At 53.2% G+C, this 14,701-nt stretch overlaps 5 protein-coding genes across 5 annotated transcripts; 4 read left to right on the top strand and 1 right to left on the bottom strand.

The window, feature by feature from the left end:
• Nucleotides 1-1,038: 1,038 nt before the first annotated feature.
• BDP55DRAFT_709796 (uncharacterized protein) lies at nucleotides 1,039-2,556 on the top strand (the record flags this gene model as incomplete). Its single annotated transcript, XM_060578139.1, has 1 exon — nucleotides 1,039-2,556. One exon carries the CDS (start codon nucleotides 1,039-1,041, stop codon nucleotides 2,554-2,556), a length of 1,518 nt encoding a protein of 505 aa, XP_060437266.1.
• A 729-nt stretch (nucleotides 2,557-3,285) lies between these two features.
• On the top strand, nucleotides 3,286-4,433 carry BDP55DRAFT_709795 (uncharacterized protein). The gene has a single exon (XM_060578138.1). It carries the CDS (start codon nucleotides 3,484-3,486, stop codon nucleotides 4,246-4,248), a length of 765 nt encoding a protein of 254 aa, XP_060437265.1. The 5' UTR covers nucleotides 3,286-3,483; the 3' UTR covers nucleotides 4,249-4,433.
• Nucleotides 4,416-7,662, bottom strand: BDP55DRAFT_538687 (uncharacterized protein; the record flags this gene model as incomplete). The annotated part of the gene is made up of 2 exons (XM_060567973.1): nucleotides 4,416-7,253; nucleotides 7,315-7,662. 2 exons carry the CDS (start codon nucleotides 7,660-7,662, stop codon nucleotides 4,416-4,418), a joined length of 3,186 nt encoding a protein of 1,061 aa, XP_060437264.1.
• A 3,538-nt stretch (nucleotides 7,663-11,200) lies between these two features.
• On the top strand, nucleotides 11,201-12,441 carry BDP55DRAFT_22906 (uncharacterized protein). The gene is made up of 2 exons (XM_060566136.1): nucleotides 11,201-11,458; nucleotides 11,530-12,441. Exons 1-2 carry the CDS (start codon nucleotides 11,239-11,241, stop codon nucleotides 11,994-11,996), a joined length of 687 nt encoding a protein of 228 aa, XP_060437263.1. The 5' UTR covers nucleotides 11,201-11,238; the 3' UTR covers nucleotides 11,997-12,441.
• An 899-nt stretch (nucleotides 12,442-13,340) lies between these two features.
• On the top strand, nucleotides 13,341-14,437 carry BDP55DRAFT_641788 (woronin body major protein). Its single transcript, XM_060573419.1, has 2 exons — nucleotides 13,341-13,464; nucleotides 13,738-14,437. The coding sequence occupies exons 1-2, from the start codon at nucleotides 13,443-13,445 to the stop codon at nucleotides 14,250-14,252; spliced, it is 537 nt and encodes a 178-aa protein (XP_060437262.1). The 5' UTR covers nucleotides 13,341-13,442; the 3' UTR covers nucleotides 14,253-14,437.
• Nucleotides 14,438-14,701: the final 264 nt, after the last annotated feature.

Raw genomic sequence — 14,701 nt, 5'->3', positions numbered from 1 at the left:
AATATGTCGCCAGGGCTGCTGGGTCTTTGGGGGAAACGGGTCAATACTTTCCGGGAACAGTTTTGTGGTTATATTGTGAAAACTTGGCTAAAATTGCGTGAGAATCCTACGGAGTCACGCAAGATGAGTTGGCAGACGAGTCTCGGGCACTCTGTCTCTGCATCGGGTCGGGTATCGAAGAGGAAGAGAACGGTCTTCTCTACTGTCTAGGATTGGTGTCATGTGATGGCGGGTCGACTTGGCAGCGATTGAACATATTCAGGATCGACATTAGAGATTGTAAGACACATGTATGTCCGGAGGCTTTCGGGTGGGAGCGGAGGGAGCTCAAGATACGCTGAGACTGTAGTGGTCTCCTACCTTTGGAATTCTTGTGGACGGGTGATTCCATTGACGGTAACTTGTTTGTAGCGTCCCCGCCTGCGGCAGCGGACACCCGGATACATGTAGAGCAGGAAGGTGGAGGGTTCGAAATCCTGGAGCCGAGGGATAGTTTCCTTTTGAGGTAGTCTCTGCTTTTTCCTAGGATTCCCTATTTATGTTTATGCGTGAGGTCGTGATTCTGAATTACAATTTATTTTTTCTTACAATGAAATTCATATCCTCAACAGTTGTACAAACACCTTGTTATCAAAGTTCAAGAACCTATTAGGAGCGGCCCAGATCATTCGTATGACTTTACAGCCAACCTTTCGAGTCATCTCCTCGCAAAGTTTTCTGGGACCATCCAACGTTATCGTGAGCTTGACACTACCCCGGCTCAAGTGGAATATAGCAGAATGCCACAATATAATGGTAATGACTGTAGTCCGCCAAGAGCGTGATAAGTAGACGATCCAAATAGCCTAACCACGTCCCTTCTAAGAAGGTTGACTGACGCGTTCCCCTGGCTTCCGTCGCAATGGTTAGGACGGGCTATACATACTCACGATCTCCGAAAGCTAGCTAGAAATGATAGCAAGACGTGCTCTGGAAGCTCGAAGTATCTTAGGTAGCTCCGTCAGTGGCTGATTGGTCGTGCACTTCCAGTCCAACACGATGCCTCGCAACCCATTGGTTTCGGAGATGGAATGCGCCTGGGCTTCAAGTCGAGACAACTTTACTGTACGTCGTCTTTTCAACTCTGACTTATACATCATTGAATACACCAACTCCAAGAGCAGGAACTCAGCAACAGTATCATCCAACCGTAAGTCAACACCAACCTCGTCACCACCATCTCTCCGGCCTAGTACTTACCAGAAACCACTGCAACAGAACGGCCTGTTCAACACAATGGACGGCTTCAGAGAGACTGTATTCAACGCCGTCCAATCTCTGGCCAGTAGAATCCCTCAACGGGCTAAAGACTTTATATGCGGGTGCCTAGACGACACGTCCCTCTTCCACGTCACCTACGTCCTCACCCCTCTCTTCGGATCCTATATCACAGGCAATGTCTTCGTAACTACAGCAATCTTAGTCTTTATTACAGAGAAAACAAACCACCCATTGATCTTTGGCTTCTTCTTACTCCTCAATTACGCGAATCCGGATGTCATCGATCAAGTTATCCTGACTGTGGGACACTCGTTGACTGCGATTTGGGTTGATGCAGTGCTGTTGGGATTCATTCTCTCAATTCACTTCTTTCTCTCAACGAGACGGTTTCCGCGGAAAAATTGGATTGATACATGGGAGATTATCTCCTTCGTCATCAATGCGATTGTCTACCTCACCCTTTGGACTCCGAATCACTTCCCCGACACGCAAAATTCGGCTTTTACGGCTCTTTCCGACGAGGGCGTCCCGTTCCAGATGACGTGGTCCCACTACGCCTCTCTCATCCTACTTCTCCACGAGGGGAATGCCATGTTTGAGGAGTTCGTCTCACGAACTAAGCTCGGTGCCCGGGAAACTCCCAAGAGTGGGAGGTATGAGTGCTTCACTAGGTTGTGGTATGCTCTTCGCTTCTGGAGTTGGAGTGTATTGAGTCGGGCGACGGGGTATCTTTCTGTTGCGATTGTTTGGGATGCAATGAGAAGGTTGATCTTCGGGCAGTGTGTTCCCGTGGTGGTGAGTGGGTTGTTGTATGCGATATTACTTTTTGGAGTGTTGGCTTTTGCGGTGCGGTGGGTGTGGGGACGGTGGAAGGGGGTGGAGGAGGGTGGTGAGATGTTTAGGCTTCGGGGGGATTTTGAGGGATATGAGAGTGATGAGAGCAATGAGGAGGAGCAGGAGGATGGTCACGACGACGACGATGATGGTGATGAGGACGATGACGAAGAGGATGATGATGATGATGATGATGATGATGATGATGATGATGATGAGGAGGAGGAGGACGACGACGACGACAGAGACAACTGGGAAGATCAATCTTATTATGGCAAGGACATTTACAAAGTCTCAGAGGTCAGAGATCCGATCAACTACTGGGGCTGGCAGTCTGACCGCGAAGAAGAAGACTCTCACGAACAACATAACGAAATGCAGGCCATCACCGTCGGAGAAGGCGGTGCAACATCCGGCGACGATGTTCCTCAAGGCGACCTTGAGCACGTGTCAGCCTTTTGATTCTGGCATAAATAATAGCGACGACGAGGCGAGCCATATCAACAGTTCCTCACGTCACGCATCACTTGAAATCCCGACGAAGACGACTCTTCTCGCTGTGTGGAGTATGGTTCTACGATGATCTCTTGTATGAACAAGGTTGGAAGGACGGCATCGTTCAGTCTGAGCATATATCGAGATTTAATATGACCGGGAGTATAGCTACGTGTATGTGAGAGTTGATGAGGATACGCCTGTGTTTTGGCATGAACGGTTTACGGGCGGGGAGTGTGAGTACATTCTTTGGGAAAAGCCAGAGGGAACCTTGGAGGTATATGGAGAGAGTCAGTGAAGATATCACAGGCGATACTTAGATTGGTAGGAGGTTACGCAGGTCGAAGCAACTATGAGCGTGGATTCGAGGTCGGACGTACCTGGAGTAGGTCATGTCCATGGGTCAAATGATACCCCAGAAGCTACATAACTAGAAACATCAGTAGCAAGTATCTAATCATCAATGGGATACTTCCATTGAAACAAATCTTCCAATGACCGCCTAGAGTATCAGAAGAATCCCATGAAGCATATTTCACCTCCAACCATGTGCACAGTGTTCTTACCGAATCCGGCTAGTCCGCCTCGATACCCGGCGTATGGCACTCCGGCGCCGCATCCGTGCCCCACATCGGCAAGGTGACTCAAACCCCGCGCCACCACCTCCGTCCTCGGAACGGGCCCCAATTCGCATTTGCACTGCGCCTTCCGTCTGACATTCCAACCACCAGGCACCCGCACCACCACAAACAGGCACCCGGGAACCTCACGACGCCAGCCAGGCTCCCACAATCTACAAAGTTACCGTCATCGAAGCATCGATCCTGTTTCCGTCTGCATTCTCTCTCAATTCAAACCAACTCCAAAGTCCGTAACAGAAATTCAACCTGCAAAATGCCTCTCGCAGCTCCAACACAGCCTCTCAACTACTCAACATCCCCCTCCCTCCTCCCCTACACCCTCCGTTTCCACCCTTACAAACCCCCATCACCATCGCCGTCGTCGTCATCCGCGCAAGAAGTCCCTCACACCCACCGCCTCTGCGTAGGCGCAGCAGTCCTCTCCCCCTCCTCCCCTCCCTCCGCCCGCAAAATTCTCGTCCTCCAACGTTCCGCAAAAGAATCCGCCCTGCCCCATAAATGGGAACTCCCCGGCGGCGCAGCAGAATCCATCGACACCAACTCCCTCGCCTCCACCGCCCGCGAACTCTGGGAAGAAACTGGCCTCCGCGCAGCAAACTTTGTTGCCTTGGTGGGGTGTTATCAATGGGAAGGTGCTGGGGCGGGCGAGTTAGCAGAGGCTGTGGCTGGGGATCAGGCGTGGGGGTTAAGTAGAGGCGGGGTGGGGATTATTGAGGTTGGACGGGTGTCTGGTGATGGTGGGGGTGTAGAGGAGGAGGGGACTGCGGGTGTTGGGGTGGTGAAGGATTCGCACAAGTTCTTCAAGGGACGGGATGCGTGGAGGAAGTATACGTATCTCGTGGAAGTTGAGACCACCGCGAAGGTCGAGATTGATCCCGAGGAGCACGAGGACTTTGTCTGGGCTACGGAGGAGGAAGTGCGTGCGGATCGGTGCGGGGAGAGAGTGTTTGAGTGGACTTCGGAGCATCAGAAGATGGATATCTTGAGGGCTTTTGAGATTGCCAGGGGGAAGAAGTAGATTTACGACGAGGCTGGCGAATGGGTCGATAGACAAGAAAGACTTGAACAGACGGGGGAGTTGGATGCAATTGGTGTTCTCAAGTTCCTATCGGAGACCTAAGAAACTCTATATAGATATAATGCATACCTAGACCCCTTCCTCGCCATGAATTCATTCTCATCAACCTACTTCTTCTTAGATCCCCTTCCACCACGTCCCCCCTTCCCCTGCTGCCCTTTGGCCCCCGACCCCCCGCTACCACCAGACATCATTACCCTCACCTTACCAACCGGCACAACATTAATACTCTCCTCCGCCTTGAGAGCCTTCATAAGCTCCACCTCCCTCGGCCACATCTTCTCCTTATCCTGCGACCGCTCATCAAGCGCGCCCTTCTTCGATGAATCGCTCTTCCACCTCTCAAACACCTCCTTCACAGCCTTGCCCTTCTTCACCGCACCAGGCTGGAGCTTGGCCTTGTACTTGAACTTGCCCATGGCATTCCACGGCGCACACACAGGTATCGCCTCCAGAATTTCGTCACCGGGGAGAGGCCATCCAACCAGCGAATCAAGCAGCGTCATCTTGCTGAGCTCATCCGAGTCCAGGACCTCGACGCCCTCCTCGTTCATCAACCTGCGAATCTCCTCGTGCTCTGCAGTCTCCTTCTGCTGCTTCTCGTGCTGCGCGCGGCGACGTTCCTTCTGGTACGCCAGCTGAGCTTCTCGCTCTGCCTTGCTCTGCGCCTCAGCTTCAGCTCGTTGCTTACCGCGCGCGGAGCCGTAGAGGGCTTCAGCAGCTGCTTTGTCTTCTTCGTCTTGGTCCTTGTATTTGGCTGCGATTTTCTTGGCTTTGTTGCGTCGGCCTCGCTTGGCTGGTTGCTGCTTCTCAGTCGCCGCGGTGCTTGGTGCGCCGGAGGGCTCTGCGGGCGTTGATGTTTGGCCTGTGGCTGCCTTGTCGCTTTCCTCTTCGTCGTCGTCTTCTTCTTCTTCATCTTCATCTTCCTCTTCTTTCTCTGCTGGCTCGGTTTCGTCCTCCGCAGGCTTATCCTCTTCAATCTTGAGGTTTGACAGCTCCTCGGCAGGGGACTCTTCAGATGCAAGCTGTTCCTCCGAGTCATCCTGTCCACCCCGTCCAAGATTCTGCAAAGGATTGTCCCGCGGCTTCTCGTCTTCCTGGTCATCTTCCGAACCAATATCAGAAGCATCATCCGGAACATCATCATTGGCTTGGGCGGCATCGGTCGCAGTCTCTGGTGCCGCGCTATCAGCCGCCGAAGCGGGAACATCGGCGCTCTCATACAGCCTGTGCTTCACATGTCTGGCCTTGCTCTCTTCGCTAATCTTGAACATGATGCCCAATCCGAGCAGAAGCTGTGCCGGAGGGAGGAAGTTCTTCTGGCCCCTGACCATGAAGCTTCCTGTGGGGAGGTACTCTCCTGTAGGAGCAGACTTGGAAACCTGGTCGGCGTTCACCCACCATGCGCCCATACCCGCCTTGGAGTCCCACGCACTAGAGCTGCACACGGCCATTGTGCCTGCCTGCGCCAGCGTCGAAGGAGGGATCGGCGCACCGGGATCGCTGGGGCTATTCTTGATGATGACAGTCGCGGCGCCGTGCATATCCGCGTGAACGTAGACGTCGCCCTTGCGGAGATAGCGCTTGTACAACATCTCGTTCTGCTGCGCATCCTTGCCTCCGAGCACCAGGTACCCGTCAGACGAGACGAACCACGTGAACTTTTCGAACCAAATCTGCTTCCGGATCGGAGCGAGAACGGCCTTCTCTGTCTTGAGGCCCTTCTTCAGCTCTGCCTGGATCTTCTGCTCGGCGTTCTTCAACGCAATCTGAGACTGTAAGACTGTCTTTTCCTCCTTTTTGGCGGCGGTCCTCTTCTGCTCATGGTATCCTCTGGAGTTCGCCCAAGGTGACTGAGTGATATCAATGTCAATCGCCAAATGCTTCGCAGTTTTTTGCTTGTTGCTGGTATCCTCGTCCCCGCTGTCGGATGCATCGGAGTCGGTCTCGTAGTTGGACTCGTCGTCCTCGATTTCTTCCTCCTCTCCCAGCAACAAGGTAATCGTGTTATCCGCGAGGTTCATCGGCAGTTTGATAATCTCAGCCACAGGGTTACGGCGCTTCTGTTCGCGCTCAATGAGCTTGCTAATGTCGACCCAATCCATGCCTTGCTGAAGAAGGCCATTGACCGCATCCATCGCCTCCTGCACACGCTCGACGTTTGCCTCAATTGCGGTAGCCTTCTGGACATTGAGGGACTTGGCCTCACGGAGACCTTCGATGCGCTTCTCTTGGTCGTTTCTCGCTGCGTCGAGCTTTCTCCTTGCCGCGGCTTCTCGTTCAGTCAATCTTGACTCCAACTTCTGGCCCTCCAAAGACGAGAAGAACTCGTCGACAGTTTTGTTGTAGCCATCAAATTCGATAACCTTGACAGTGGGGTCGTTCGCAAACTTGTTGGGCAAAAAAGGGTGGAAGTCATCGTAGAGAAGATCCGACCTCTTGGCTTCATCTCCTTCTGCCGCTGGCGCGCCGTCCGGCTTTGATCGGTACTTGGCGAAAATGTAACCCTTGGCTGTAGAAGAGCTTGTGGCAACCTCAACAATGCTTCGGGCCTCGGTCAGCGCCTTCAAGAGCGCATCCAGTAGCGACTCATCCTCGAGGATCTCGGCGGGTTTCTTAGTGCCATCAAACTTGGTAATCTGGAACGCGTGATCGACGAGAATAGGCGGTAATTCGGTGATAGTTGTCGCCAAGCTCCTCCTCAACTCATCACCAGGCTTCGTCTTGATCTTCTTCGAGACGGCTGTCGCGCTCTTCTTGACTGAAAGCTCCAGCGCCGCCCGTACTCTCTCCTTCGTCAGGTCGGGAACGCCGTTGAAGTTCTGCCGGTTGTCTAGTGAGTAGTTCAACCCGATTCTCTGGGGTTCCTGGCCCTCTCCTTCGGGGACGTTGCGCAGGATTGTGAGGATCTTGAGGTCGGCGTCGGTCAAGATGACGTTTCCGCTCTGCGCAGGGACAAAGTCAGCGTTGAATACTTTGTCAAGATGATCAAAGTAAGCCACTTACAGCAAAGAACTCAAGGAACAGACGGTACTGCCCATCACTAAACTGAAACTCCAAAATTCTATCCGTCCCAACCTGCTTAACAGACGTCAACCGCCGAGTCTTCAGGAACTTGCGCAACCGCGCCACAAAAGCCGACGGCGCCGCGGCCGTCGTGCGCGTAAAGTCTGTAAGATGGCATCGGAAGCCAGAGTCGATAATGAGCTGCTTCTTGTTGTCGGGCTTAGCGAACTTGAGGAGCAGGATCTTGGAGGAGAGGTCGTAGACGTTGGCCAGTCGCAAGGTGTTCAGGCTCTCTTGGAGCTCGTGGGCGATGACTTTGACGTCGATGGAGGAGAAACGCTGCTTCATGACTGCGGGAATTCGAGTCGCGGAGGTTTCGTACAGAGCGAGGGTAGTTACAGTACGCGCGCCAGTCTTTTGTGGCGGCTTTCGTTGCAGGAGTTGACTCGAATGAGGGGCAAGATTCGTGATACTAAATGAATAATCGCGGGGCATTCGTGGCTGAAGAGCTTTGGAGATGTGGATGCGCCACGATGACGTCACGTGCCTGGTTTGTCACCGGGACTTCACTCGACATTCGCCGTATCTTTCTGCCAATCGCTGGGAAATTGGATGGGTCTTATGAATGTCTTTCAAGTCAAGTTAAATACTAACACAATTGAATGATTCTGAATGGGATTATTGGCCGAATTGACGAGGATTGGCCTCAATTCGATTTCTCATCTCTCAACCCGAGGTGGCCGTGATGACGCACACCGAACTTCTAGCGCCACATTTCGAGCTTCAAGCAAAGAAAAGATGAAGAGCTGTCATACTAAATTAAAGCTCTGTGCCACCGGCTTGTAGTGACAGGTGCCAACTCAAATAAGACGAGGCAAAGTCTTTGTCTAGAATGTTGCACTCGAGACGTTGATTTACAAAGCACAGAACAGCGTGTCTAAGGGTTGCAGTACTGTTCAATCTTGAAGTAACCGTTACAACCACGCGGTTACGTATACTGAGTTCAACAGAAGGTTCAGATAAAGAAAGGACCCCCGACACTCTTCGTCAGAGAATGGCTAGTAAGTCATATATTACTCTTGATAACGGTCTTGTGAGCATTTCATATTGTCAAGCTACATCATACCAGATGGTGCAGCTCGACAGGTAAAAGGTATTGCAAAACTAGCATCGACAACTTGACAAGCATAGAATGTACTATCGCATAGACCAGGCCGCTCAAGAGTTTACTTGATAATAGTAGTCCAAAGTTCGTTTTTTAGATCGTCAAGTTTATGCCGATGTTTTAAAGCAACTCGGATCCAAAACTTGGACGCAAGGGCATCACAAGGTAGACTCTACTGGAAGCAGGAGCCTGCGTACTCAGTAAAGAAGCCAACATTTACCAGCCTTGACAGGCTTGAAGAGTTTAGGCCATGAACATTGCACCGCCAGAGAAGACGCTAGATAGATCTTCTAAGAGTCGTGACTGATGTTGCTCGTCAATTTGAGGATTTCGGCTCAAATTCGTTGTCCAATGTCATCTCTTGCCTCTCTGGACGACGGATTTCTCCTTTCCTCCGCGACCGCAGAATACTCTCGTTAAAATGGCAACAGTGAGCGGCATAGACTTTCAAGCTGCATTTCAACTTCATGTGATCCATCATCCATCTACTCCGTACACAAACAGATCTGTTGTCTTTTGTTTGATCCCGTCGGCGGCGGAGAGCGATGGTCGTCGAGTGCCGAAGAAAGGGTATCCAATTACGGTTAGTGCGGGAGCCGGGGCTAGGTAGTCGTTACGGCAACAAGGTGCATTGCAAGGGAGCTCCCGTCCGTGTGTCCCGACCGGTTCGTCTGGTTTGATGGCTTTGGTTTGAAACCATGGACAATTTGATGCCAATCGGGATGATCCAAGGACGGGAGGCTGGTGATTATCAATAACTCCAACCTCCCCCCGTTGCAGAGTCTCGTGGGAGCGCAAATCTGAGACGGAGCAGCGTCTCCATGACTCTCTGATGGATCCAGGGGAAATGGGGAATCTGACTGTCGAGATCCATCAATAGTTTGAAGACCCACTCGGGCGCTGCGGGCGGGATCCGTGAGGTAGGCAGGCACCGCAGGTAGGGAACTTTGCCTTGGCCACGTCGTAGGCCTCCCTGGAAAAAGCAAAGCCGCCAGCCAGCCTCGTTTTGCATGTGCGACCGTCGACTTGCATGAGTTGTGCGGCGGTTGCAGACGGACAGTCCAATAGAGGTGTTCCACGATGTGTGAGACCCAGTATTCGATCCCCATATTGGTGTGAGAAAGTGGTCAATTGCTGATTTTCGGCAGGGCCTCAGCAGCAGCCGCCGGCCTGAAAACCCTGGAAACAAAAGGCCGGGAAGGACGATTGCAGCTGAAAGGTGGTTGGGGAAGCTCCAGGACTGGCCAATTGAGTTTCCGGGCTGCCGCGGTCAGGCTATGCGGACCATGCAGACGGTCGATAGCGGGCATTTGGGCCGTGGACGAAACGACGATCTTCGTACCCAGCCCCAAGTCGGTGTTTTGTTTGTTGTATTCGTAACTTGACGAGCGTGTCAACAAGCTGCCAGATGTGACAGGCGACATGCACAGAGCGTATTCGTAGGGTCGAGAACCTTCAGGTCAATCATCCGCAGTGCGCAACTCGCGACAGCCGTCAGCAATGCAGCTGGACTTAAGGAGACATTCGACACGGCCCATCGTTGGTGTCTTTTCGTCGCCTCATGCTCAAGAACAAGTAACGGTCCAATGAGTCCATTGAATGGCGCCTCTTGGATTTGTGGCGCCCATCACGTCGTCTGGATGGGAATGCCTGTGGGTCTGGAAAATTGCAGATTCTGGGTCGATTGTGAGAATCCGGGGGTTCCCTCTATCTGAGCAAAGGTCCCAGTTTCTTCCTCTTCTCTGCTCCAGCCTCCGTATCTTGTCAGGGCCAGCCCAGCGAGCAAAGTTGGGGTTAGATATTCTGTTGCTGATCGACCACGGCGCCTGCAATCTTGGGGTGGAGGGAAGGACCCAGGAACAGCCGAGGACGAAGATGGTCGGCAGCGGTCAGTCGAGCAATAATTCTAACTTCTCCAGGACGGTGGTCAATAATCAATGCTGGACGGTCCACTGCTGGAGCTTGCGCAAGCGGGCGTGTTGGAGGTGCGATTACTGCCGACATTGCCTGGCACACCTTCCAGTTCCAGCGCTAGGGAAAAGAGGTGTGGGCGTGGGTGTGGTGTGTGGAAGCTGAGCTCTGTGGAAGCTCTGGAGCAGTTGCTGCCCATCAAGTCGGCAGCATCGTGCATGCATCAGAATGTCATTCCATCGCATGTGAATGACTCGAATAGTGATTACTTGCATGAAGATGGGCCATTGAATCAATTGACCCCATATCAAAGTTGTCGGGCTGTCAATTGACGTGGTTAGGCGCAGTGATTAGATGGGAAGAGATAGCTTTTCTGAGGTGTGTGCGCGACATGTGCGGGCAGTCAGAATCAGATGGGAAAGGACGGGAGGGACGACCTCAGACAGCGGGTACGGAGTACGTATCCGAGGTTCCTTCCATTCTTAGGTGCTAGCTCAGGTACGTATCCAGGGCCACAGGTACGTACGTTCCCAGACAGTTAGGTAGGTCGCCATCGAAATGGAGAATGGGAAAGTGTGCAGTGGTGCCCGGTACCTGCCGCGCCGGAACAAAGCTGGTGCCTGACTTGGGTACCGTTGGCCTGGACACCTCAGATGCAAGGCGTCCATCGCAACGCCATTCAAGGATTCCCTCCCATGTCGTGACTTTTGCGGCTTGCCAGGGCGTCAAAGCTTCGAGCTGCAGCTCCGAGCTTCTTCCCCCCCCCCATGTCGAATCTCCACTTCCCATCCCCCGGACTAGTCCTCTTCGGGCCGAAATAAACAAATGGAATATCCACTGCTAGTTTGATGCAGGAGACGGGAGCCAATGTCAACATTCCCTCACAACACTCTGCGCACTTTGGCCACCTCTCTTGCTGGGAATTGCTCGTCTTTCTCTCTACGGAGTATCCGTACACTACCATTTCGTGCTATTCTGCAGGCATCTTTCTCGTCTCTCTCTCTCTCTCTCATCCCTCACCCTCGCACACCATCCATCACACCCACATCAGACAGACACAGACTCTCGGTTGGTCTCTCCCATCTTTGATATCTCTCCAAGAAAACGAGACACACTCGATCTAATCCTGTCCAATCCAGATCATCCAACCCGCCTCCTCCGCATCCACTCCCAGCCGTCCATCCACCCACGAAGAGAACTGATCCCAGTCTCAGTCCCACATCGCTCCAAGATACCAATCCAAGTCTCAAGAGGAATCAAGAGGACACACTCTCTCACACACAACACACACACAATACGGATACACACACACAACATTTCACCCCTTGCCCCGGCAACCCTTCGCAACCCTCGTTTTCTGCAGACTGCATTCGCTCGCCGCTCGCTCTGCTGCTCCGTCCAACCATCAACCACCAACCCCCCCGTCTTCAAAACCCAATCCGCATCGCACATCTCGAGCGACCCTCTTCTCCCTCCTTCTTCTCTCCTCTCCATCCATCTCCAAAAGCTTCAATCGCCCTTTTTGCCCAACTTCACCTTTTGTCGGCACACCCCCTTTCCTCCAAATCCAAAAGAGAAGAGAAAAGCAGAAGCGCGTGTCACTTGAACGACCGGCTTCTCCCACCTTTCCCTTCCCCTTTGTTTTTTTAGGAAAACGAAGCAAGAGGATACTCTTCTTTGCCTTCCTCACTTCAGGAACGCTTAGAAGATTCTCCTCTCTGCGCCCCCAAGGCCGCCAATCTGGATTTTGAAGCTCGTGTCCCCGTCCCTTTTAGCGTCTTTCCCTCCACCTACAAGGAGAGTGAGACACAAACCCAGACCCAAACAGTCACTCAGACTCACGAAGAGCTTGAGATCAAACTCCCCGAGAAGAAGCCTCAGAGGCCCGGACGGGAGGAAAGTCAATACTCTTCCTTCACCACCGTCGCCGAGTCGAAGCCGCAGCCGCCGCAGCAAAAGCCGCAGCAGCAGCAGCCTCTGCCCCCTCGGAAAGAGCAGCACCGCTACGAAGAAGAGGTCCGCATCGAAGAACACTACCACCGTCCCGGTGTCCACTACGAGTCCCACAACTACCGTGAGGAGTACCGGTATGTCCTGATCTTTCTCTGTCTATCTGTTCTTCTACTCCATCCTCTCTCTCCGACCTCTCTGTGCTCAACCCTCTCTCTCTCTCTCTATCTGTGGCCGCATGTGCCCATCACAGCTTATGTATGGCATGGCATCGATCGATTCATCCAACCCCCCCTCACTCCCGCTTCCCTCTTCCCATGCAACCTCAAAACAATGCAAACCCACTCGCGTCACTCCGGTCACCGCCCCTTCTCCCCCCATCCTCCGCCTCCCCTTGGCAACCGTCTCTCTCTCACCTCTCACCTATCTTCCATACACCCCTACCCTACCACCTCAACACCCCGGCCTCGGGACCGCTTCAGCTCGGGCCCCGGTATTTCGCCAAATTTCCCTCCTTGCCCATTACGAGCCGCCAGTCATGGACCCTGGACGCCTCCTCCCGGCCCCCTAGTCCCATGTTGGCCAAGTAACCACTTGTCACGTCAAATATGTCAACCGGAGCGAAAAAGCTTCCCCATCAAGCTCCCCCATCAAAACATCAACTGACTTCTCTCTTCTTTTCCTTCCATCCAGCCCTGCCCCTCCCGCTCCTGCTCCTGCTCCCTCTCAATACACCACTCAGCAAGAGTTCCACGACACTCGCATCCACCACCACGACACTCGCGTTGAGATCGACACCCGTCACCACGAGCACCTGGTAAACCCGATTGATAAAATCGAACGCCAGTACCGTCAGCGTCTCCAGCCTACCTACCACAAGGAGGAAGTCACTGTCGAGACCTACCCGGCTCACCACCACCACCACCACTCTCACTCCGATCACCACTCGGATCACCACTCCCACCACAAGCACTCCCACGTCGACGAGTACACCGTCGAATCTGAGCGCCCCCGTCCTCAGCAGTACAAGGAAACCATCAAGGTTACCGAAGAGACCATCGAGCCCACTCACGTCTCCAAGCCCCAACACAAGTCTTCCAAGATGGGTTACTACGACGAGGATGGTAAGTTTTGAAATCCCCTCCCCAGTGCTCTGCTTGACCCCCTTATGCGTGCGTGCTTGCTTGCTTGCTTGTCTGTCCGATGCTTGTCGGGCTTTGTGTGTGTGTTTTGGTTGCGCCGTTCGTCCCCCCAATCTATGGACCGACACTGAAGGGTGCTCGCACCACCAGGCCACTACCATTCTTTCCGTCAAGGCCTTCACAAGCTGGCGGATAAGATTGCTCACCCCCACCATCACCACCATCATCATCATGGTCATGCTGACCGTTACGAAGTCTCCGAGGTTCGCGCCGCTTCCGCCCCCCGCCGCCAGTCTTCCGGCTCTGGCTCCGGTGCCCCTCTCCTCCCCAACACCGTCACCATCCCCTGCCACCACATCCGCCTCGGCGACTTCTTGATGCTCCAGGGCCGCCCCTGCCAGGTCATCAAGATCTCCACCTCCGCCGCCACCGGCCAGTACCGCTACCTCGGTGTCGACCTCTTCACCAAGCAGCTCCACGAGGAGTCTTCCTTCATCGCCAACCCTGCCCCCAGCGTCGTTGTCCAGACCATGCTCGGCCCCGTCTTCAAGCAGTACCGCGTCCTCGACCTCTCCGATGGCCAGGTCACTGCCATGACCGAGACCGGCGATGTCAAGCAGGGCCTGCCCGTCATTGACCAGTCCAACCTCTGGTCCCGCCTCAACAACGCCTTCGAGTCCGGCCGTGGCTCCGTCCGCGTCCTTGTCCTCAACGATGCTGGCCGTGAGCTCGCCGTCGACGTCAAGGTCATCCACGGCTCTCGTCTGTAAGCGTTCCGCGCTATGTCAATGGGTTATCTAGCAAACATGTCATGTACGAATTACAGATGATCAAATGTAATGGAGAAATTGAAGTCGATTTTTGGATAAAAACAGAACGGATAAAGGATCCAGGAGTCTTTTACGTAGATATGTAGCTCTGTATATGATCTGTAATCCATGTGTTGGGTACTACACTGTCTTTTATGCCCTGGCTGATAATTGGTGATGTAATGTGCTCAATTTCGTTAGCTATCCAAGAAGTCTTTTCCCATGCATACTAGTCACATGAACCTATGGCAGTACATCCACCACACCTTAACCAGACTTCCGACCAGGTCTTGAGGCGACGAGTTGTGTGGTTGAATGGGCGTGCTTATACAGCTAGATAGCTCCAGAGAGATGGGTATCCATCAACCCCCACCACCCAGTATAAACGAGCAAACTTACCAATTGGCTAT

This window comes from Colletotrichum godetiae (genome assembly GCF_030913485.1).
Source record: "Colletotrichum godetiae strain CBS 193.32 chromosome Unknown BDP55scaffold_1, whole genome shotgun sequence".
Taxonomy (NCBI): Eukaryota; Fungi; Ascomycota; class Sordariomycetes; order Glomerellales; family Glomerellaceae; genus Colletotrichum; species Colletotrichum godetiae.
This window is presented reverse-complemented; position numbering and strand designations above follow the sequence as displayed.